Here is a 26263-nt window from a genome sequence, read left to right on the forward strand (position 1 = left end):
AAGACATAGTGTTCTGTTGCGCACTGTTGATTAGTTTTCCTTCAAGAACGTTAGCCATGATCAATGAAGATGACTGTGCTTATTAGAGTAGAAAATTGCTTCAGATATTGCACATCACTTTGATTTCTTTGTTTCCTTGAAGTAATGTTTGTACCAAATCCAACAAAAAAATAAGTAACATTAAATGGGGCTTTTAATGTGTATCACGTTGACATCTTAAATGACCACATTAGCATGATTGTAAAGGCCCAACTCTAATGAAAGGGAAGAAATAGAATGGCTTGGGTTGCTGTGAAGGTTCTCATGGTGTTCAGGGGCGAAAAGCTGATGTCCCGTCTTTGCTGTTTCTTTCTCAGGGTATGCTCTGGACCCATCAGTGGACAGCAGTCAGGTCACAGGCAGCAGCTTCATCGGAGCTGTGGAGGAGGCTGAAAAGAACAAAGGTGTGTAATCGGGCCAAGTGGTTTCATGACAGCAAACTTGATCAGTTGTCAGGTGTGTTGGCCTGTTAAAACAAGAATGTGGTAGGTAGCGTGTTTGCAGCACTGATCTATAATTCGGAAAGGACACTTTACTTGTTGACGTTACCCAAGCCAAATCTAAGTGATCGCGGGCAGATTTGACATTTCCACCTGTTTCAGCAGTACATATTCCAGTCGTCCCTGAGACATGAAATTACCCTTTAATGTAATCTAAGACTAAAATGTAAAGGATAAAATCCACCTAAATTTCATAATGGCACCATCAAGGATATAATCTTCAAACTGGATGAGCTGACCCTGTATTAGTTAGAGCAGAAATGTTCAGAACTCTCAGAATGTTTCGTTTTATTCAGCCATGTGCTTCCTTTTATCAAAAGTATATGGAGTTAGTTTTTCTTAAGAGTTTTTTCTAGTGTAGAGGTTTAAGACGATGGGCAAAGAACTCAAGGATCATATTTGCCGATGTTAATGGTAAAAAAAGAGAAAGCTTAGTTAATTATTTTTATCAGAAGATACCCTCAAATCTCTGAGCTAAAGTCCTGATTCATTAGCAATAACCTGAACGTTTGTGTGTGCCTTGCACAGAGCACTAGAAATGTCTCTGACTTTGGACATGCCAGTGTCGAGATCACTGCGACGAAGCAGTTCCTTTGAGGGATATTAATGCAGGGACATTACTGTACTGTTTGTGGAATGTGTTTGTCGAGTTGAATCCAAGGAGATCCGCAGTAGTAGAGTAAACCATTATGCTGGTTGATAATGTTTAATTGGGGGTTACACCTGGGGAAGTGATGCTACAGTACATAAGTGCCCACAATTGCACTGTTCACTGAATCCCCTGTAATGTTTTGTGATTCAGAGAGTCAGTTGATAAGGGGGGACAGGTGACTTGTGAGACACGTGTTTATGATCCAGCTCTGTAAGCTCTTTAATGGCAAGCCAGCAAGGGGCAATTATCAGTCAGCCCTTGATCTCTTTCGTGTTGATTCCTCAGGAGCGCAGTTTGCTTTGAAGCCCGTCTGCAGCGGGGTGGCTGGGTTCAGGCACTGCAAGCAGGGGTGTTTTAAATTTGCTCACTGTGCCTGAGTGCAAGAAATGCTATAAAACAGTTTTGAGGCCATTGGGCATAATGGTTCTGAAGTGTTAGCATGTTGTGATTTGTAAGGGCTCGTGAATCTCACCAGTAATTGCTTCTTTGCTCTTTATTAGCCACCACCTAACAAAATAAATGTTCTACTAATCTGTGTGGCATCAGGGTGTTGTTTTGCTGTAGAGTTGTTGTTCCAAGCACTTGGGGTTTTCTGAACAACCGTACAGGCTGATTATTTTAAAGAAGGTTTAGAAAGTTATAATAGATTCTTGGTCCTTTTAGTGTTTTAAAAATATGCCATCTCATATTAAGTCTTCTAGCATGACTCATCTTTGCAAATTATTGTAAGAGCAATTTGAATTACTCAGGAAGATCTTATCATATACACTATTAATAAATAGATTTTTATTAGTAAAATGTATTTAATACACATATTCTGTATTTAAAATAATTAAACTTAATGCCAAAAAATGAATATTGGAAATTATAATTAATAATTAACTCAGTCGAGACTGAATCTTTCCCAAATTAGTTAGGTGACCCACTAAAAACTTCACAACGCTAAGTTTTAAATTCAAATTATGCTGCCATCATTTGCATTATCATGTTAGCTTTTGCTGTGTTTGACATGTCATGCCTGTACTTCAGGATGTCCTTAGCTTGTCAGGGGTTTTGACTAGTAGTAATCAGTAGCTGATTAGGAATGGGGTGTTTAAGGTGCAGCTAGGATTTATTTTTCATGAAGAGTGCATCTCGTTTACACAGCTGGGAGCGTGTGTTAATTTTACTTGACTAACTTTTAGAAATGATCTTTGCTGAATATTGATATTTTCATTTCTTAGTGAAGTGAAAATGTCTTATCAGTACTTTTCTTAGTATGAAGGTAAGAATAAGGATTAACAAGAACAATTTAAGATTCCCCCTGGACATCCTGGATGTCATATATATGGTCCTTGAAATCTATGTAATAATATGCTTATGTCCCTTTGTCCGGAATGCTCTCTGAACTTGAATAACTCAAAGACTAAACAAGCTTTTGACCTGATTCCTTTTGTAATAGGTTTTATTAAGTAGTAAAAGTGAGAGGAAAAAAAAAACAATTTGCAGTACAGACTGTACTCGGTAAGTCCAAAAGATGCTGAGCGTTTTTACCTTCGTCTTCAACGTCTACATGTCAAAGGAGCTCAAAGTGTTGTCAGCTTAAGAACAATTGATGGAGTTGTTTGTTCAACATTTGGAGAAGCGGCTTGCTGATTGAATTTACTCGTTGACAGAGAATGGCTCAAGTGTTTACGAGGAGCAGCTATTGTTCAGATGCTGGCTCAGCTTCAATACGCTTTTGCCCTGATCTGCGTTTTTAATCAACCAAGGGATCCTTTGGTTTTATGGGAACAGTTTCCGGATGATATGAGGGAAAATTACGGCTGAGATTTCACCGAGCAAATATCCAGAAACAGAGCATTGCAAGACATTGAGGAAATTTGGAAAATTCATGCCTGCAGTTGTGCATCCCCTGGTTTACCAGATCCAGGACCAATCATGAATTCCCAGCATGACTTCAACGCAGGGACGGAAGCTCAAGATGCAGTAGAAAGGATTAGATATCTTAATGAAATGCAACGATCTGCTTTCGAAAAAAATGTAGCTGCTATCGAAAACAGAACAGCAGAGAGTCATTTCTTTTTTTGGGATAGAACAGGAGGATCTGGGAAAACTTATTTGTACAGCACACTCATGACCTACTTAAGAAGGAACAGTCGAATTGTCCTTCCATTTGCAGCAACTGGAATTGCAGCGGACATTTTGAAAGGAGAAAGAATAGCACATAGTGGATTCAAATGACCGGTTCCGATCTTTGAAACTTCTGTATCCAGCATGAAGATGAACCCCTTGGAAGCTCAAAAATTAAGGAATGCTTGCTTGCTTATCATTGGTGAAGCATCCATGAGATCAAATTCTCTGAGACGCATCGATCTCCTGTTAAAAGAAGTCATGAGAGATGATCGCCCATTTGGTGGTAAGGTATTACTGCTGGGAGGAAACTTCTGACAGACAACAAATGTAGTGCCAAGAGGATCTAATACTGATGTCATCAAAGCATGCTTACCGTTATGGAGGTACGTAGAAGGAATATGCCTCACATTAAACATGCGTTCTGTAGGACAAGAAGCTTTCAATGATTGGATTCTTTCAATTAGAGATGGCCAAATAAGCAACAATGATGGCCTTGATGAAACTTTGATTGAAATCCGCTGCAGTCTATGGCAGTGAAGTTAGTGTCAACAGCTTAGAATCAATTTCAGAGCTCTCCAGCAAAATCATTTTAACTCCCAAGAACAATGATGCCTTATTGCTAAATCATAAGGTCTAACAGCTTATTTCTGGAGAATCTAAGCAATATCGAAGTGTGGGTACCATTTTGACACTATTAAACTTCCCAACTGAAAAGGCAAACACCTTCTGGTATGCCTCCTCATAAACTAAACCTAAAAGTCGGAGCTATCGTGATGCTTATCGGAAATCTAAATCTGAAAAAATGACTGCTTAATGGAACCAAATTGATTGAAGACACTACATCTACATTTCGTTGATGCTGAGATTTTAACTGGAAGCAACACAGGAGAAAGAGTTTTCATCCTGAGAATTGATTTAGCCCCCAGTGAAACTAACTTGCCGTATACTTTGAAGAGAAGACAATTTCCTATAAAATTGTCATCACAATCAACAAATCTCAAGGTCAGACATTCAATAAAGTTGGCATTTACTGGAACCAGTTTTTGCTCATGGGCAACTTTACGTAGCCGTTTCCAGCTCTAGAGATGAAAACGAGTTGAAAATACTCATAGATAATGCAGCCAATCAGGGAAAACTTCTACAAGACAACAGAACTTTTACCAAAAATATTGTACTTAAAGAACTGTTGTGATAATTTTTGTAATTTGTGTGCAGTAATTTTCATTTATTTTGACGATATAGTCATGCATGTAAAAAATTATCACATTGCATTTTTTAAGATATATTTTTATTACCTAAGTCCGTCCCACTGATACCTTAGCTAGCAACGAAGGGAGCTGAGGGAGAGGATTTTGTAATTACTTTGAAATTTATCTTTAATTATTCTCTGAAGCGGTTTTGGCAAAATATTCACCACGGGTACACTACTTTCTTACATATTATGCTCCTAACTTTCTGTGTTGAGTTTGCATGGTTTCTTCATTTTTGCTGAGTGCTTTGGTTTCCTCCCAGCTCCTAGACATGCAGGTTAGGTTTGAATGATTGCTTTAAACTGTGGATTGTGGGGTGCGAGGAGATTTTATCTTGGGTTGTACCGGGAAGCACTGGCAATGTTACTGAAGAGAAATGCAACTAAAATAAAAAGGGACAAAATGGCCCTTTCTCATTAGTAGACTCTCTGATGTTCTGAAACTACAGTTTCAAAAACAAGAAGAATTATACTTACTTTTAAGAAAGAAAATGTCATTCCTTAACCTACCTTCAGTTTACTAGGTGATTTTTTGAAAGAAAAACTCAGACCTCTATCCACAGGATCTGTGTCAACTCCAGCAGGATTTAAAAAAATATTTTAAATCTAGTATAAATAGAATGATATGTGTGCTACATAGGTCCTTGGGGCTCTGTCCATGTTGCTTGGGTGTAGCAGGGCAGCTCATGCTCTTTTTCATTTTTTTAAAGTTATGCAAAGTAATTTGGTTTGAATAATGTTACAACCATAACTCGTGCGCTTCGTGCATCTTTAGGCCAAAATGAAAATGATTTCAGATTACATTTAATTTGCAGTTGGTATCTTAGTACAACAGTTGTAAAAACAGGTCTGTCAAGAGCTGTGGGAACCTGTGAAGAAAGTGTTTTTTTCACCTCCTATAAATAGTTGTGTAATTCAAGAGCTGATAAACTCTTAAGAAGCCATCCTGTTACACATACTTAAATATTTCTGTTAACAGGCACAATACTAGAGATATCTATTTTAACATTTTTGCTTAAATATGTTTTTTACATATTTTTAAATAACGTATTTAAACATGTATAGGGCAGTATTTCTGCGTTTTTAACATGTAATGGAATCCATCATTAATACACAGATTCAAGTGAAGAATATTATGGATTTAACAGAGAAAGAACACAAAGTATCAAAGGGAGAAAATGAAGTGGACCAGACATGAAATCTCAGTCCCTAGCAAACGAAAGAGAGTTGACAAAAAAGGGTTTCTGAATGACGGGGAAATCTGGGAAACTTGAGGGATAGAGACGAAAGAAATAGTTTAAAAGAAGGTTTAGTGAAGAGGACAAAGCCAAGCATTATGGACATGCTACCAGCTTGCAGAGACAATCAGGTAGGTCGGCCTACATGAACTGTAGCAGATAAGACGGTTCTGGAGCTTTTTATAGAGGAAAAAAACCACAAGGAACATCTGCATTAAATGAAAATGCGGATTAAAATTGCTGAAACCGGTAACAGCAATGTATTAAAAGCTAGCATCGATAATAAAAGAAGCGTTAAGTAACGATTATTGCCAAATGACCTCTCTTTCTCTCATTTGTTTTCTTTGGGCTTTTTAGAGTGTTCTGAATTCGGGTTTCCTTTTATATCTTGTTCCATGTGTATGTCTGGTTTTGTCTAGACCTGATTTTTCAAATCGGTCTTATCTCGTACTTTACCAGAATGTTTTACAAACGTCCGTTACATGCTTCGATATGAATAAACAGATTCAGATACCCATCCAGCATCTGTTGTGTGCTTCCTGTTGTATTGGTACCTGTTGTTTTCTGAGGTTGCAGGACGCTTTCCAAGTGTGTCGCTAGCGAAGGTCAGACACGTAAATGACACTGAATGTCTGAGTTACTTTACAGAGGAACCCGTATTACTTTAGTTCATGTAAATTTCTGAGACCAGCTGATAGACGGGTGTAACTCTATGATAATTGACATGCTGGATTAACCGGTATCCCTCATTTCCCCCCCAGTACTGGAAAAGAGAATCGTACTGTGTTTATTTATATTGCAGATTTAAAAGATTTTTTTAAATAAATGCATTTTTATTGAAACATGCCTCATTTATTACATTCAGTTTTTGGTATCCTCAGATGAGCAGAGGCGTTTGTGATCTGAGTTAAATTTCTGTTTGGATTTTAATACAAACTGCTGCTGTGTTTTTGTGAAGCCACCTCTGTCATGTACTGTATCACCACATAAAATACCAGCCAGCACTATCATACTGCAATTAAACAGATTTGTAGATGAATTAATTTACACTTTTAATTTTAAATCCTGATGAAGTGTTAAAATTAGACTCAACAACTCCTAACTGTATCAACAGAATTTAAAAAAAAAAGTCTTAACGCTAGAGTTTTAGATTCCTCGGTCCTGGGTGTGTTCCCTGCTGTAGAAATACAGCTGCCTCCCTATTTTGTTTGTTTTCATGTGTCGCACAAAATGATATTTGAAGTGAGAAGATAAAGACCTCAAGCCGATTTAAAAATAATTAAATTACATGTGTTTTTGTTGTCAGGTGGAGTTGACAATCTCGGCTATGAATGAGACAGTGCCACCTGGTTATGGCCATTTCCTTTGTTTTCATACCACATGTCACAGGTGCTTGTTATTGTCTGGAGCTGAATTTTAGATTGAATTATAAAGGAGCAGTGGGATCTGTCTGAAGCAGTACATGTACCATAGAGCACTTGTGGGATTCCGTTTGGCTCTAGAGTGTCATTTGTATTACCGTCTGCAGTGTGCACTGTGAATGACAGAGTGCACATGCAAACGGTGAAAGGGAATCAGAGCAAGATGTGGGTATCTGTAGTAAAAGTGATCGCAGGATCCCCGAAATGTGAAGGCGAGTCTGTCTGATTGTTTTTCTTTTTGTGTTTTCAGGATTGACTGTGTTTGAGGCAGGCGCAAAGAAAACTGAGAAGAGGAAAAAAGTAAAAGGGAGCGATGCTTCTGACATTGATGGCTTTCTAGGCCCGTGGGCAAAATACGTGGATGAAAAAGACGTAGCCAAACCATCGGAAGTAAGTGTGTCCCATCACTAACCGTGAAACAGTGGTCCACTGTGTGCCTAAACCAAAAAGTCGCTGTAGCCATTTTTTTTTCTGAAACAGGAAGTCAGATATAATTCTGTTTTTTATATGAAGCTTTTGAAAAGTATATGAATTAAAATGTAAAACATACTACATCATTGCAAAACATTTCAATGTCAAATTAGTGTAGTGGATCTGCCTTAAGTCATCGTTTGGTCACTCATGAATTGTTTGGATTTTGTTCCAGTTTCTGAGAAAAATAAAACTAGTCCTCAACACAGAATTGTAGAAGATTCTGGGAAATTGTCAAGGATTCTCCAGTAATAATGGGGGTTTTGTGGGACTGAGCAATTTCGTTTTTTGATGACGTTTGGTTTGCAGTTGGCACTTGGTGTCTACTCAGTCTTTTATCAGTGTGAGGATTGCAGTGTGAAAAGTTCCAACTCACCTGATGGTTTTTGTGCAACTTGCTCGTTGAGCCTCAGAATGCGATGCTTGTTGTGGTTGCCAACAAGTGATTAAATCTAATTTCTGCCATATAAATCACATTTTTTTCAGAACGCACAAGTAGCGCAAACGGCAAAAGCACTCTCTCTGGGCTCATGTGGAGCTCCAGGGCCAAGCCGTCTCTTGTTGATACCTGGATTGTAGAACTAGCTGTTTGCAAATGAGACTGGATAGAAAGCTGTGATGAAGTAGTAGAGCACTGTTGGGGGACTCCCACTTACACTTAGCTGGTAACACACTAGGAGCTACAATGGGGAGTAACAGGTGTGGCTCTGCACTCTTGGCCAGGGAGTTGTGAGTTCACATCCCAGGTGAGGGTGCTTACGCTTGAACAAAGTACATTACTTAGATCCCCCTCATGGTTAATCACTGATATGGATAAACTTCAGCCAAATAAAGTAATAATATTCAACGCACATTCATTAAGTGTTTTGGGACTCTGCAAAGTGTTATGTAGCAATACACAAGTGGAGTTAACCCTGGGCCAGATTTGCAATGACTTCAGTAAGAGAAGTGCCTCCTCTCCCACTTCTTTTTAAAAACTGTGCGGTTCACAATGTGTCAAATGGTAAATGGCTCTGCAGGGAGGGGTGTCACAAGGGTGTCTCGCAAGTGAAATGAGAGCTGCTGCCAGAGTGTTGCAGCTTAATGATCAACAAATTGAGTTTTTATTTTGTTAAGGCATTTAACAAACACAGTTGTGTTTTTGTGTGTGATTTTCATCAGGTGTCGTTTGTCTGAAAATCCAGTGAAATGCAGGAATATTTGATGCAGACAAGTAGATGAAAACACATGTGAATTAAAATGCATAGCCATCTTATTTCATGCGCAGGCTCTGATCAGTTACATTTTGGTTGTAATAGAAATGTCTGTCATTAACAGTAAAAATTGACTGAGAGGCCATGAATTTAAGCTTCAATGTTTTTATCTGTAGGACTGTGACATCCAGCACCTTCCAAACTGAAGATGCTAAGGAAAAGAAACTGTCTACTGTGTGCTTTTCATTTATAAAAAGACAGTGCCTACAGAACTGTTAATCTTGAAGCCATACCAAGTTGCAGCAGAAACAGGCATGTTGGTCAATATATACACTTCTAAGAACTAATTTCCATGCACAGTCCTTCAGAGACAAGAGTAAAACCCAGCTCCAGTTAGCATAAAACGTGCACTCAGGAGCTAAACTCAGTTAGAAACAAAAATCCCAACTGTGCTCTCATTGGTTTCTCAGGTTATTAGTGATTCGTCTTCAGATGACAATGAGCAAAGAAAACACAAATGAATTCTAAAGGGGAAAATTTGTTTCCAGTGCTTTTTCCTTGAAGTGTTGAGTATTGTATGTAAGAGTTTGGAATATGTTTGGAAGAAAAACGTATTAGCTCATTAGTAAAATGGCGTTAATCATCTCATTACATTTTGGCTAAATGCTGTAGAGATGTTGCCATTATGTCTTTGTAGATGCAACAATTAAATGAGACTTCACTTTAAAAACTATACTTAAGTGTTTTTTTCCCCTTTTTAACATTGTTTTATATACTCATCAAGGCAAATCCTCTAATGTGATCATAAACCCTTTGGGGTCTAAATGATTCTTGCAACTAACACTGGATGGCACTATCTCCTCAGATAGTTAGCAGGGGTAGAGTCTCTCCCCTTTGCCAGTCTTTACAGTAGCTTTTCAGTGCAAAGTTTATTCAGTTACTTGCTTTATTTCGCCTTTCATACATAATAAAACATATGCTTTTAATAATTTTTGCTTGGAAATGGCATGAAGAAATATTTTGGAAAAGTTGCGTAGATCCAGGTTCTGTTTCTAATGGGCACACATGATGGGGAGAGTTGTCAGAAAAATTTCCCAAGAAAATAGGCAGTTGGATGAAGTGTGTAATAGGAGGTTATTCAAAACTGGTTTCAGAAGCAGCTGATAATTAAAATTTAAACTGAACGGTCATGGGCTTGAAAAAAGGGAAGCCATCTACTGTATGTTTAAAAGAATAGAGTGTTAGAAGTCAGAAAATATCCGCTGGTACAACACGTCCTGCAAGGCTGATGTCCAGGAGTCCTGTCAATAATCCAAACTAAAAGTGGGAATAGACCTGTGCATTGAAAGAAAAGAGCTCATGAGCTTCTGGTGAGTTTTCCACGTGTTAGTAGAGTCCATTGAGCAGATTTTAAGGAATTGAATGAAAGATCTGTTTTCAATGTTTATTCATGCAAAGACTAACAATTGTTTTTTTTCCTTAGGAAGAACAGAAGGAACTGGATGAGATAACAGCCAAGAGACAGAAGAAAGGCAAACATGAGGAGGAGGCACCTGCAGACGAAAAAACAATCCTTCACGGTAAGCTAGGATGTCCTGCTTCCAACCCTGCATGGCAAATGCTAATTCCACAGTATCCGTGGCTGCTGTCACACTCACAGTGTGAATTTGCTACACCATTAGTTCAGAATGGCTGACAGCAGAGAGGACATTTTCTTTCATTGTAAGACTGGTGAGTCAGGGTGGGAGACTGAAATATCTTGCAATTTATACAGGGGCATAAATTACACATTTCAAATATGCGTAATAATTCTGGATGATGGATGACAATATCTTTACCCAACGGTGACTTTTTGTTAGAAATAATGCATTTGCAAAATACCAAAATTGATTAATTGAGCAGCTTTGCACTCACTGAGTTTTTAGTTTTGGAAATTTTCACTAAATACACTTCAGCAGCTAAAACATTCATTGTTGGGTTTTCTGTGATTATGGATAACCTGGTATTGAGAAGCGTTGGTTACAAGTACACCTTCATTTGTGGTTTAGGTTGGGTACTGAGTCCAGGTAGTTCAGAATGTCTGTCCTCACTCGTCAGTTTCTGCCTGAGGCAAACGTCAGACGTAACCAGCAGCCTCTGAAAATTAACATATTACAGACGTCTGAAGGAGCCGGCCTTAATAACTGCCAGGAACAGCTTTAAAGCTGATACATGTGCCTTAAGGGAAAAGACCCTGCTGAGAAAAAGGCAAATCGCAACTTTTAGTAATGATTTTAAAAAATAATTTTACAGCACGTAGTCTTAGAGCTTCCTGTCTTTAATATAGTTTTTATTTCTTGTTCTAATGCTTGGCTTTCTTTGTAAAAATGCAGTGGAATTGCAGAAAGCACCCCTGAGACTTCCCTTCTTGTGTCTATGTAGTTTCTGCCTACATGCACCTACAGAAACTACAGATCATCTTTCAGCTAACCAATGCAGAGTTATTTTCATTTTATGATGATAGTCTTGTATAGGATTCACTAATTTTCAGTGATTCCTGTTAAATGTGCAAAGTGAAATTTGTAACAAAATGATCAAAGGAACGTGTGGAATATTCTGTGCCGGCATGTAATACATAACTGTAACTCTCTTGTATAGGATATTTGAAAAGTTGTGATATTAAAGAAAAATGACAGCAGTCAGTGTTATAGAACATGCGTTTATCCGTATGGTAATATTGTGTAATAGAAGGTGTATTCCTTTTTCTGTTTTCTTTTGTTGTTCCTTTAGTCAAAGACATGTACGACTACCAGGGAAGGTCATACCTTCATGTCCCCCAGGATGTTGGCATCAACCTGCGCTCTGCTGATGTCCCAGAGAAATGCTACTTACCCAAAAAGCAGATTCACGTCTGGTCTGGACACACAAAGGTGGGGCTGCTCATTAAAGATTTTAATGCCTTAACCACTTAACAGGAATCTGTTTCTGAAGAGAGTCCTTGCAGTAACACATGGTAGGTCTCTGCATTGAGGCATGCAGAACACCCACACACGAAAGCTTTTAAAGCCTTCAATTTATTGCCTACAGTAGTTTCATATTATAGGATATTGTTGTATTTTAGAACTTATAAACTCGTGATGAAGCTGACACTCTGGCTCCTTTCAAGAAATGGCTAGATAAGGAACATCCTTGTATCACGCAACCAGATGGGTTTGATAGGCTGAATGGCCTCCTTTCTTTTATAGCCTTCTGTGTTCTTGAAATTGTGAATTTCCCAGCCACAGAATTTAATTGTGGTTACATCACAGTGTCAGCAAACCTGTTTTGGTTGTTGAATCCTTCCTCATGACTTTATAACACACAATACTGCAATTCTTAGCAATAGTTTTTAGATCAGCCTGGGTCCTGGGGAACTGCTGTATTTTCCAACTTTTGTGGGTCTGTCCTCTGTTATAGACCAAATATACCATATACGATAAAAGAGCAAAATAAAATTAAGGATATTATATGTGTAAAGGTTCAAACAAACAAGCATTTTAAAAACTCTTTTCTATTCATATTATTTATCATGCAATCAACAGCAGTGCCTTAGCCCCATCTTGTCAGATCTGAGAAGCTAATCAAAGCCTGGCCTGGTTAGTACTGGGACGGGAGCCCTCCATGGAAAGCCAGGTTGCTTCTGTGAGTGGTGTTGGTAAACCAGTAGGTGGCACTCCTCCCTCTGGACCAGGCTTCCAAACCAGCATGCTGATATTGTGGCTGGGGACAATGTGCTCTAGTGCCATACTTCAAACAAGATGTTAAACAGAAGGTCTGCCCACAGACTACTTTCATTAAAGGTCTCATGGCACTGTTTGAAATGGAAATGGAGTTTGGATTGTATTGAGGAATTTTGTGGTAGTACATCTTGGAACATCTAACAACATTTAGGTTTCTGGGTCTTAGATTTTCTTGCTGTGCACTCCAGTATATGAATATCTATTGCATATTTAGTTAATCTATACTTGGCAGCCTTCTTCTTGCTTGATATAAACAGTCTTTGAGATGTTGCTTGAGCTCCCAAAAAGTGGGTTCCAAGATCTTTTGAAGGGAATTAATTCCACTTAATAATCTTGCCAGTGGGAATTTTTCCCTGGCATCTCAACTGGTTTCAGCTCCGTGCCCCCTTCCAGCAACAGACTGCAGATTAATGAATCCAGGCTGTTTGATCTTTCAGTCTGGCACAGGCTGCTCCAGCAGTGCATGGTAGACAGCAGGTTAAATAAAGACTGACTGCAGCATGACAATCGGTAGAATAAGGCATGGGAAAAATAAGAAACATATCTGGTCACATCCTTATCTCTTGCAGAATATAATGTACCTTTGGTAGAAGGTCATCACATCTTTATGATATGTTATTGCTTTCATATTCAACCTATTTTCAGATGTTTAGTTTTAATTTATAAAAGTAAAAGGTTTGCTGTGCAAAACGTATAGCAAGACCTTAGGGAAGAGTGGGGTCATCCGAATGCCTCTTACGCTGCCCTAACTCAACAGAGCAGACTTAATTGCGGCCGTTTTGAATGGGGTATACATATCATGGGGCCATCCCGAACCTGACAACCACTTTTCCAAAAGATGTAAGAGGATGCTTATCAAGCTAATCTGCAATGACTGTGAGGTATAGATTTAGCAACCAGCCCCATTTGGAGTTGAGGAAAAGTGAATGTTCGCCTTCTTATATTCATGGTATGAGGGATAATTATGGGCCAAAGCAGGGAGATAGCAAGGAAGGATGTATCCCGAGTAAGGTTTAATTAAACTTAGGCACCTTTTTCTGCTAGCGTCGGACTTTAAACAACATTACAGCAAGAAATACAATCAAGTGATAACGGATCCCATTAAGTCATGTAATTTGCAGGTAGAATAATATTTCCTTATTGCATTCATCCTTAGTAAGGGCAAAAGTACCCCCCTTCTGCCTCTGCTGCTGTTTCATTCCCTGAGCAATTCTAGCTTATCTTTGAAAAACATGACCTTAGCACTGGCTAAATGTACGCCTTGATAGATAGCTGGCTGGCTGTTACAGATAGTGATGTAACCAAGACAGAAGATGTCTCAATTGTGTTAGCACAATCCTTGTTGCATAAATTGGTTCATTCCAGCTCCACTAATATGCTGTTGGTTCTCCTGCCAGGGTGTCAGTGCCATCAGGTTGTTTCCCACTTCTGGTCATCTGTTGCTGTCTTGCTCAATGGACTGCAAAATCAAGGTATGTTTGATGTATTGCAAGCTAAAAGTTCTATTTCTCCTTTTCATTGCTGTCTGTTATAGCTTTTAAAGTCCTTATAGTGTTCTAACTCTCTTGCACTCCTTGTCATCCGGTTTTTATTATGGATAACACAGCTGACCTTTTATTTTTAAGAAAATGTGTTACTGGTAATTAAAAAGTATTAACCTAGATCTTATTAAAGAACACTCTATCCTACATTTGATCAAAAAGCTGGTCTTTTCAGACATGAAGTCCATAAAAAAGCATCTTTTCCATCAGGGTGATAACTGATCTTCCCTTGCATGGACATGCCCAGAATTAACGTGGGTGCGTTTCATTTAGACTGAAGGACAGCTGGACAGATTGCCACTGGCTGCTCAAAAAATTCTACACCAAAAAATGAGGAACCTTGTCTCATGGATTGTGTTTTTCAGGAATTACACCTGGATGTCTCTGCACGTTTTCTGTTTGCACTACTTTTCTTTAATATTTGTTGCTGAAATAGAAAATCTGTAACTAGAGTGCCAAAAGATTCCTAAGATGAAGTACCTTTAGTAGTTTTTCTAACCAGCAAACTCTTTGCCATTATTTTATTGTCAGGTTTAATGAGGTGCCTTGCTGGTGACTTATGTTGAAAACCTTTTTTTTTAAAAGCTGAAATACTGTAGTCCATGTTTTGGAACACTGTACCTTTATTACAACCATAATGAATGTGTTTATTCCACCCATATTAGAAATGTAACTAAAACTCGTCATCCTCATTACTGCCTACCTCACAAATCTGTAAAGTGAGAATGTTCGGCTTTGAGTACTGAAATGATGGGACACTACAGGAAACAATGCATTTTTGATTTGATTACTAAAATCTTTTTTTTTTTTTAGTTGTGGGAGGTGTACAATGAAAGAAGGTGTTTACGAACATTTATTGGTAAGTATTCCCAATTTTACTGGATCCAATGGTCATGAGTCTAAAGATTGATAGCCTTCTAATCATATAAGTTAGTGTAACATAAAAGTAGCTGCAAAAAAGTGAATGGTGAATTTACATAGATTGATGTCCAATAAATACAGTACATTCATGTTTTCAATAAGAGCCCCAAGAATGCTATGCAGCACTATAAAGATATAATTGTTGGGGAGGCAAAGCAACTGTAGCTTTTCCTTGTGCTTATTCATTTTAAGTTCTTTGTATATAGTTTCTATCAATCACAGCGTCTTAGTTTTTCTTCCTGCTCCCCTGAAGAATCTTTTAGTATTTTGTATATTGTATAGATCAGCTTTGTATTGGGTTGATATAGTAGATCTTTAAAGCTGAAGCTTCATCAGTAGTTTGTCTGGAGGGGACTGACATAATCCATAAAAATTAACAATATAGGGAATAAGGGGATTACATTGTACAGTGATAGCAGTATTACAGGGAAATTCATCTGTTGGAGACAAAACATGGCAATCCCAAGCCAACGAAAAAAAGCTGTGTGTAAAGCGTGTAATCCCCAAGGATCTGCAAAAATGTATTACATTTTCATTTATGTCAAAATAATGGTCCTGCCCTTTGAATCTATTAATTTTAGCTGTCTCATGGTCAGATATAAAGTGCAGTCCGTGAGTATTTGGACAGTGACACAATTTTTGTTTTTTTTGGCTCTGTACTCCACCACATTGGATTTGAAACGAAACCATGACTATGAGGTTAAAGTGCAGAATGTCGGCTTTAAATGGGGGGACTATGTATAAAAGGGGCTGTGATTCCTTTATGGTTCACCCAATATAGATGTAAATACCCTCAAATTAAAGCTGACATTCTGCACTTTATCCTCATAGTCATTGTTTCATTTCAAATCCAGTGTGCTGGAGTACAGAGCTAAAACAGCAAAAACTGTGTCACTGTCCAAATACTTATGGACTGCTCTGTATATCACTCTACCAGTGACTGGGGTAAATTTTAAAGTTTCATTGACTGGGAATACAAATACAGCACCTGATATCTTCATTAAAAGTAATGCTATTTTCTTCAGTGCTGAAGAACAGTTTTCTTTGGTACAACTCAGCTTTTTTGCCAAAATCAAGTGTAGAACTAAGCACCAGTCTTTCAATCACAGAGATTATCCAAGCTTCTGGTCACTTAGATAGGCCGCTTGTTGGGGTTACACCAAGACATCTGAGAAGGTTGCTTTAACATGACAAGACTCCGCCTTCCTATTGACCTTTCTTACTCTAGAAATCATCAATTATACACGAGTTTTAAAAATACAGCTCTAGTTTTCCAGGAAGTGTCATTTACAAAATTTTCAGTTTGCAAATTTCAATGCTCGAAGCCTAAAAGCTGTTGGTATGCAGGGCTTAACATTTGAGTGTTTGAAAAGTCTGAACCGTTTAATTTGTTTTTGTACCTTCAATTAGTATGTTTGTAAATGTTAGTCAGTTTAACAGCCTGCAATCCTTTGCCGACAATTAACATCAAGTGCTACATTACTAAATGAGCTTTGGCATAAAATTTACTTATTGGTGCTTATGTCTAATTAACCACAGGATGTTTACAAATGGCATTCAATGTGCTATTAACAGTTTCTAAGTTTCTTTATTCAATTTTAGTGCTGTGGCAAAAAACCAAAGCATAGGAATTTTATTTTTCAAGATTTGTATTAGGATTTCCATTCATTTGCAAACCACTTGCATAATTATTTTGTAAGTCATTTAAAAGCAGTATTCAGATAATAAGGATAAGTGGTGGTGACCTTACTTCCCCCCCTAGACTGGTTGAAAACCAAAGCAAAAGAAGATGCAGCAACTTTTAAGTATTTAATAATAATCCTAAAAATATACATATGTAGTAAGTTACATACAACTTTAATTTTGCTTATATGTGTAGTTAAAATATTTGTTTTTGTTGCATTAGTTTTGTGATGAACTGTCACTCAAAGAGTCTTGGGTCTTTATTCTAATAACCATTATTATCTTCTTCCAGCTTTTTTAATAATTTGTCTTTTTTTTGTTGTTTTTCACAGGTCATAGTAAAGCTGTACGTGATATCTGCTTCAATAATGCCGGCACACAGTTCCTTAGTGCAGCATATGACCGGTATCTCAAACTGTGGGACACAGAAACAGGTTAGTGTGGCACTGTTCATTTCACTGATCATTTTGTCTTTGGCCAGAGCTCCTTGATACTGTCACATGCACCAGCACAATGCATGACCTAGTTTGGGTGAATTTCTTTAAGCTTTGCAAAATATTTTAAAAAATAACACTGAAAGGCCACTTCCTATGCTGGTATCTTCCATTTAGGTTCACACAGATGAATTTGAATTTTTAATTTGCAAGTTCACGGTCTTGGCAGTAGCTGAAATTTCCTGTTTTTTGACTCAGAGCTTGAAAGTCTTAAATTTGTGATGTGTCATAATATTTTTTAACATTCTGTGAAACATTTTCATGAATTTCAACTTATTCCCTGCCTGCCTGCTGCTAAGTGTTCCTGCCTGGCAGCAGAGTGTTATAGACAAAATTATGTAGCTCACTGCTTATTTTTATCCAGACACAATCCCATAGATACCATAAAATATGTCATAAAGAGGTAAGTGACAGCACTGAAGCTTTTTTGTGCTATAGAGTGTGCTACAGAGTGGACGTGTGTTGGAACTATGTGAAATGAATGTGGTGCAAAGTTCAAAGAAGAGCACTCAACTTGTTTTCACCTAGAACAATAGCAAAGATAAATTTTAGAGATATATGTGGGAAAGCAGCAGTTTACTTAAGTGTGAAGGCAAAGAAACTTAATTCACATTATTTAAATTTTTTTAGAAATTAAAATAAAAAATAAGAAAACTTAACGAATCCTTAGGAATTAGTGTCAGTTTCAACCTGGGGAGGTGGTTGATGAACAGCAGGGTATAAATGACAAGCCTAAGTGTGGCTAAGAGACAGTGCTGCTAATATACAGTATGTTTATGCATATTATATATATATATCAATAATTGTAAAATGGTATATAACAGTTAATATAAAACTTGTTAATTTGTCTATCCATCATTTCTAGAAAGCCACTTATTTCTGGTAAGGGTTGTGATAAGACTATCCTATTAATCTAGAGTACAATTTTAACAGCAAAAACCTAGTCAGACCTAGTCATATGATTGAAATGTGGGAGGAAAAGCACAGAGAACATGCAAACTTCACTCAAACCCAGCAGCCATGAGCTGTGAGACTTGTAGCTTTTCGTTTTCAAGATATTTTGTTTGTTGCCAATCTTTCTGCAGTGGTTGTAATGGGAATTGTCTTTGCTCACATCTGTATAATCACTTACTTCTCCATTATGGACAGCTCTCTTGTCTTCATGCCAGTTTATGCCTTCTAACAAAAAAAAGTAAACTCCTGGAATCAAGGTTAAACATGCTTTTACAGTTAATGCGAAATGTAACACCTCAGTAATTAGAACCTCCCATCAGCCATTTGACCCAATACTTATCAACATGTCAGGTGGCCATTAAACGTATGTGCACAAAATATCCAGAAACAAAAGCTGGAATTCTGAACTTTAGCCTTGTATTTATCTTTTGAAATACGGATTTCAATAGCACATAACAAAAATGACCGATCTGACTTCACTGTCCCAATACTGTATACTGTATTTATAAAGAAGGGGAAAATATTGAACATACTGAAACATGGAGTGCTAAATTTCAACGTGTGGATTCCCGAAGGTCCAGCAAGCACAGGGTACACAGAAGTGCTACACCTGGATGGGACACCAAGTGTGTGAGGGACGGTCCTTCCCGTTTAAATTCCTGCTCACGGCAGCCCTCTGAGGGTAAAGACTCAGCGGTCTGTGAAAGAGGACAGATTTGTGAAGGATGCAAAGTAGCTCATTGTGTGCTTTAGGATATCAGATGTTTGGAACTAATCTCATCTCAAAGAAGTTGGGTTTTTAGTAGTCATGAATTGGTATTTTGTGCAGGTTTGTAAAAACTGTTACTTTGACCTGACCAAAGCTTATCCACTGTAACTGTATAAGTTTGCAGTTTAAATTAATAAATACCTTAGTGTGTGTTTATGTGCAGTAAGGCACTCATGTACACTGCATTAGTGCTCCTTGAATTAGCGATGTTATTCATTCATTCTAAGGATACATGTATCTTGTCCATAATTTTTAAGAACATAAGAAAGGTTACAAATGAGAGGAGGTCATTTCCCCCATCTCGCTTTTTTGGTTGTTAGTACCTAATTGATCCGAGGATCTCATACAGCTGTTTCCTGAAAAAAGCCAAAGCACTGACCCCAACAACATGGCTGGCTAGTTTGTTCTGTACTCCTTCGGGTAAAGAAGCGTCTCTTCTTTTAAACTACACTTCCATGTCGTGCCACTTGTGCCCTCTGGTTCATTTTTCACTGGTCGTTTTTAAGAAATCCAGGGAGCTGACAATGGGTTGACATTGTCAATGCCTTTGAGGATGTTAAAAACTTTTAAAACTAAAAAAAGGTCAGTTCCTTCAGCCTGTCAATGTAGAACATTCCCTTAAGCCTTAGACTATATCTGGTTGTATTTATATTACTGGTTAAAAAGCAAGTAATATTTTTTCTTTGCTGTGCTTCTCTTAAACTCTTTATATTGCATACAGATTGAGATTGCTATTGCTCTTTCTTGTTCTGTAATATGCTGCGCTTGTAAAAATCTAAATATTTGTTTTCTTACGGATGTTTTGGAATTCTAATTTGTTTCAGTATTATACACACCAGTAACTTTTGCATAATGGCATTTGGTCAGATTACTCCGTAATGTGATGTAACTTTTCTGTGAGATTAATTACTCAGCATGTTGATGGAAACTCTCCAGAGACACGACTGCTGAGTTGAATCACCAGGTGGCAGCAAAAAAAGAAATGTGACTCGAATGGTAGAATTAAATGTGTTGCTTTTAGTATTGCTCGCACATTGACCTATCCACATTGGCTTAAAGGGCACTTGAATGCTATGTGTTTTGCTGTGGGTATACGAGGGAAACGGTCAGTGAGTGGCTTTGACACAATCAGCTTTTAATTCTTAACATTTCTGCTTTGCAGTTACATATACAGTCCATAAAGTTCCGATGGCTGTGTGCTAGGAGAAGGTTTAAAACACAGGGACAATAGTAGACTGAGAACATGCAAAGAAAGATTTCTAATATGCAGATCAGGTCTCACATCAGTGGTCTGTGAAACAGCATTGCTGCACTGAATCGTGTTAAGCGGCTGCTTTTTAACTGTTGTGATTGATGTTAATGGCTACAGTTGTAACTGTTGCTGAATTCATGAGAACAGCTTCTTGTTTTTTGAGAGTTGGCAATTTAGCAGACCTACTTCTGAAGTTTAAGATGTCATTTACACAAAATTGAAAAGAGTTGTTTCTTTTCAAGTCCTGTGTGCACCTAATACTCTTATTTAAGTGAATAACCACAAATGCTGCTCCAATGCATCAGGTAATCATGTTATAAAAATACATTTTAGCTTTCCAATAAAGTGACAGTTTGGGAGAATAATTTATTTCTCTCTTACCTGTGCAAGCCTTTTTTCTGTATCTAATGAAATCACAATTTGAGACTGCCAGTATGCCAGTGCAGGACACTCGGTGTCTCTATAAAAAGCCTAGCATCAAAAGAGCCTACCCTGCTCTGCTCAGAGAACACTGGATCTCTCTGACATGCTTATATGGATATGACAGCTGATAAGCAATTTATGGCTCTTTCTCTCATAAATGCAAGTCTACTTAATACTTATAATAATAATAATAAAAAACTTTATTTTATATAGCGCCTTTAAAGGTGGCTTCTCAAAGCGCTTTACAGGATGACAATTGTGTCTTATCTTGTGTATTCTTCTTATTTATTGTTTTATTCTTCTTATTTATTGTTATTGTCATCCTGTAATACTTATGGCAAAACTATAGGGGCACATGGATAAAATCATTGAAATACTAAAAAAGTAAGAACTGACAGAAAATGTATTAAGTTTCTCAGGCTGAGATGCAGTAGAGGGTGTTCTGACATTTTACTGCAAACTCTTCTTATTAGAATGTACCTCTTTCTTAGGATTCAGACCTGTACGTACTGTGGGCATTTCGTCTCACAGTCTTTGTTCTTGAATGTTCCGAAAACCACACTGAACATTTCCAAGTAATACTTATACATGTTGCACTCTTCTTCACTTTTCTGTCCAATCCACCCCACAGCCTTTCATTTTAGAAAGGTATTTTGTTGACAAATGTTAATGTTCAAAATAGAAAAAAATCTGTTGCATCTGCTTTTGAGGAGGAATCTTAAATCATACAGATCAACAATTCTGCTTAATTGTAACTCCCAAGGTGTATTCCTGTAGAGATGCAAATGTGACTGTTGGCTCCTTGAATCTTAAATACATCTATTCCCTAGAGTAATGCTTATTTAATCTTCAACAACATACTATTCATTGCACTTCTTAGAAATAGACATAAAGGGTTTATTCACAAGTTACCAATACCTGTATCTTCAATATATTAATTTAAAAATGTAAAATTAATGCAAGACTTTCCATACCAGATGAATCACACTTTCTTGGAGTTTTTTCCTTTACTTTTATGTCTGACTTTAACACAGAAGTTTCTTGTAACGTACTTTCATTTATTCATGTTTTCATAACTTCTCTTCACTTGCACCTGTGCTGTATTACATTGTGTATCATTGTCTATTATGGTGAGGCCATTTTAATTATCCTGAATTGCACTATTGGTTTCACTACATTACTATCAGCAGCTCTTTGATCCACCTCTCTTTCAATACTCAAGTAAATAGGCAATTAGACTGTATTTAATTTGTAAAGGAACAAGTAATAGGTTTATTCCATACTGAAAAGAGAAGAAAGAAAACACAACGTTTCGGCTGTGGAGCCTTCTTCGGGTGTGAGAAAGAAGACAGGGCAGACAGCAAAGATTAAATAGCACAGGAGAGGGGAAAGGAGGCGAGAGCAGGAGAGAGGCAGAGAGGCCATTGAGGTGGTGCGAAGTGAAGAGAGGTGTGAAGTCTAAACCTGCATGTGAATAGAGAAGATCACATGAAAACAAGTCTGTCATTGAGAGAAGGAGGTTATACTATGGGAGTTAAGAAACCTTTCTTTGAGAACGCAGGCGGAGAGATCAGTGTGATCATGGCCGTCTGAGGTGAAATGAGAAACTGTGGGCTTGGAGAAATCTTTAATCTTCACAGCCCTAACATGCTCCCTAAAGCGTTCTCCTAGTCTCTTACCGGTTTCCCCAACGTATAGCTGGGCATTTCCTGCAAGAGATACAGTAAATGAGGTTGCTGAAGGTACAAGAGGTTGTCTGGGTGATCTGGAATTGTCCTGAGGGACACTTGAATGAGTGGGGTGTTAGAGATGTACTTAATTATATTTAATTGTAGTCTACTGTTAATAGAATACTAACGTTAATGTAGTTCAGAGGGACATTATTAATATATTTACTCTTAAATATGAAGTATCACAAATGTGTGACAAACAGGCTATTTGTTTTACTTTGTTAGCCTGCCAAATGCTAAAAAATGCTGTACGTTTCTTATTTAAATCAAGATAACACATTGAAAGTATCCTAAGTAGCGAAGGTGCTCTATTCCAGTCACTATATTAACTGCAAGTTCTTAATGCTTGGAGTGTTAGTAAGAGAAATCTCAGGTTGCAGCTCTGCATAGTAATGATCTCTCTCCTACGGGTAGCTGCAGTGCAGATAGACTTCTCATCAGTACTGCTGCACAGCTTGGGGTGGTGTAGCAAGATTGCTTTGATTAGAAATTTCATTTCGTGCTGAATTGCCGATGGGGAAAAAAGAGCTATAAGTTTTGAGTGCAGCTCATAGAGCCTGTGTTGTCTAAGCACTATACAGGTCCCTGGGTCGGTATGGTTTGACACAACTACAATGAAAAGGCTTGGCAATGTTAAGAGCGCATGCAGCTCTGAGTTAGAAAGAGTAATCCTGTATACTCTAACTTTGTATACACATGTGGTCTCCTTTTCCCCTCTCTTAATCAACTTCAAAGTTTTAAAATAACAAAAAATTGGTTGTTTCTAGACTGCACATTTAAGAAATATTATGCAAAGTGAAAGGATCTGCCTTTATTTAAGCACTAATGAGGAGGACTGTTTTTGAAAAAACAACTTGGTAAGTCCTCTGTATAATGTTGAAACAGAAATACAGTACAGTGAAAAGAATGTTATATTTGTACATTATACTTCAGGCTATAGTGTTATATAATTCAAAGGTTATGTAATTGTCCAATAGCAATTAACTCTGTACACTATATTTTTGAACTCCCCATAATGTATTTATTTGGACACCATGTTTTATCATTATTTCATATGTATTAACTTTATTTCATATGAAAAATAATCTGAGCTTTACTTAAAACATTGTAAAAGTCTTGTGTATCAGTAGAGTATAGTATTATGAGCATGTGGTCTTTCGGTCTTTCCTGTAATTAATATGATAGGGAAGTTTTGTTTGATGTTTTTTCTTTATAAGCTGTGACTGATATTACTGCTGTTTGAAGATTTTTTTTAGTGGTTAAAGAGACTGACATATATTGACAGCACACTATTTAACTGCTTTTCTTTTTGGTTATTTTGCCTGATGTCTCCTGACAAGCTTTTCTTAAAAGCCGGGGCTGGAGCTGTTTTCATCTTGTTAAAGTGAGGCATAAGACCTCTAAAGCCCATTGCCCCAGGGTCCAATAGGTCATTTTCATTTGTCTGATACAGTACTGGTATCTTCAACTACCTCAGTGTTGGAAGTTGTACTGAAGACGTACTGCTCAGACTGTTGAGTCAAAGCACAAAAAGATCATCTTGGATGTGTCCAAGTGTAAAAAGCTTAGTATCACCAACAGCTGAAAAGGCAATTCTGAGATTTTTTCAGAGTGGCAGTAGTTTGGTTTGGTGTCATTTTGATGTGTGATAATAGTGATTAATTTAATATTACTATGTTGCCTAAATAACCTTATTCATGATGTATTGCAGTAATCTTTGAGCCCAATGGTGTAAGGTCTTTAACACGACAAATACTGAGCCCTACTGCAGTAATAATATTAGCACAGCCACGTGTCATGTTCACATAAAATCAGCCGTATCGGCTTGTTCCTTGCTTGTGCCTAGTTTTCCTCCATGTGGTTCAATGTTTATTTTTGTCACGTGACGTACAGTTAACTTGGCCTTTGTTGCTTTTTTATTTCCCATTGTTGCCCCACCAGTCTCATAGTCAGTTTACGGGTGATGCTGATCACCAAGTTCCGAGTCCATTTAATTCACATTTCACTCCTACAGGCTGCTAATGCTTTAAGGTGTATGTGCATTTGTGTAATCCAGTTGCTTAACAAGACATTCTGAACCCTATACTATTTTTTGGTGGAATGGAAATGCATGTAAATTATGATGACTAGAATATTTAGAATAATTGCAATTCATAATCCCTTACACCCAGAGGGCAATGAATAAGTCTTATTAAATTAAGACCTAATAAAGTTGGTTGCAATTAACAAAAGGTATCGTTTAAAATAAACACAGAAAATGCAGTGCGTTAGTCATGATATAAAACTGTGTATTATGTGTACTATGATATAAAACTGTATATCTTGTGTATGTTTCATTGGATAAAACAATATTTTCAAATAGAATACTAATTTTATTCAGATATGTAGCCATAAGAGATTCCTAGACAACTATAGCAATGTCACTTGGGGGGACCAGGTCTGAAGTTGACTGTAATCTAGAACAGTCAGCGAATGTTGTCAGTGGACATCTTCCATTTAGTAAAACCTGTATGAGCATGGTGAACTAATTGCTGTTTTGAAAAATTTTCTTTCAATACTGTGGATATAAAAGTATTAACATACCTCATGTCAAACTAATCTTGAGTACTCTATGTGAAATCTACTAACTAAATAATTTGTCAAAGGCGGACATAACTGTAACAAGAAACGCGGACAAAATTCTAAAAGGATACCATTAGTGCTATGGGATTTATTCTTGTTATGTTTTGCTCCACCTGTTTTACCTCAGACAGATACCAGGCCGACGAGAAGATGATCAAATTGAGTAAAGCATGTGAAAGTTTTACATATGCACATTTTCAGTGAGGTTTCATTTCTTATTTCTTTTTTTATTGGTGGAGAGATTACAAGATAATAGAGACCTAAAATCCAGTTTGTGTGCATCTGTACTTATTTCAAGTGCAAGTAAAGTTGGAAAAAGAAAAAAACGGAGTCTCTGGGCAAAACCTGGTTTCAAGCTTTGGTCATGTCAGTAGCCGACTGTGCAGGATTTATAGGCAGAGCCCAACCGACTGATTGTTGCTGAGGGTCAGGTGGGAGTTGTTGATAAGGGCTCTCAGTTTTTGGTGAACACAACAACACTTGCAGATTCCTGGGCACTGACAGATTTTTTTTACATTTTTGGATAATATTTTAACTTAACCTTTCTGCAAGACAGTCTGTGTTAATTGCAGACTTAGAAAATTGTATTTTTAAGGGTGAATGAACTAATAAACTAGGAATTCTAAATTCTATATAGCTACGTCATAAACCTACCATTAATGCCCAACTCTGTGGCAGTAGCTCGTGATATATTTTCTCCTTTTCTGTTCCTGTAGTCTTTATCTGCTTCATTATAAAGTTCTTTGCGTTCTGCTTTGCAAAGAATCGGCATTTTCGGATCCTTGTTTAACTGGAGCTGTAAAAATCCTGCCTCTTCCAAGTTTTATTTTTATTCCTTGGGCAGTGTAATTGTGAGTGCACAACATGTTCATGTTGGATGAAATCAAACTTGGTCTTTGTCATTCAGCAAACCAGACAATGTATGAAGTACAGTACGAAATGCCTTTGTCCATTTTTTCATTTTTATATTACTGCTACATCAAAAGCAGATCATATCCAATGTGTAGTGGCCTTCTTGGTTCTTCTTTGATCCTCCTATTATATTTGGATGTTAAAATATTGCAAACTAATTCTTAGTTTCTCTTTAATGTAGTTTTAATCGTAACAGCTTTACATGCATGCATATTTAACAGTTTTACTTCCTATAGATTCAGCAAAATAAAAAGAAATGTCTATTTTGTAGCTAAAGTTAAAGGACATTAAATGGACCTTTTTAGGTGGCCCTGGATTAATCTGGA

General features: G+C 37.4%; 1 protein-coding gene across 2 annotated transcripts in view; it reads left to right on the plus strand.

The window, feature by feature from the left end:
- Positions 1-26263, plus strand: part of cdc40 (cell division cycle 40 homolog (S. cerevisiae)) — a 43391-nt gene that overhangs the window by 2671 nt on the left and 14457 nt on the right. For both annotated transcript variants that reach the window (XM_088938254.1, XM_088938263.1), the window contains exons 4-10: positions 357-443; positions 7465-7604; positions 10362-10458; positions 11648-11787; positions 14034-14108; positions 14991-15036; positions 17114-17215. In XM_088938254.1, coding sequence (XP_088794380.1) covers positions 357-443; positions 7465-7604; positions 10362-10458; positions 11648-11787; positions 14034-14108; positions 14991-15036; positions 17114-17215 — 687 coding nt within the window. The remainder of the gene's footprint in view (positions 1-356; positions 444-7464; positions 7605-10361; positions 10459-11647; positions 11788-14033; positions 14109-14990; positions 15037-17113; positions 17216-26263) is intronic.

This window comes from Atractosteus spatula, chromosome 2, assembly GCF_055471065.1.
Source record: "Atractosteus spatula isolate fAtrSpa1 chromosome 2, fAtrSpa1.hap1, whole genome shotgun sequence".
NCBI lineage: Eukaryota > Metazoa > Chordata > Actinopteri > Semionotiformes > Lepisosteidae > Atractosteus > Atractosteus spatula.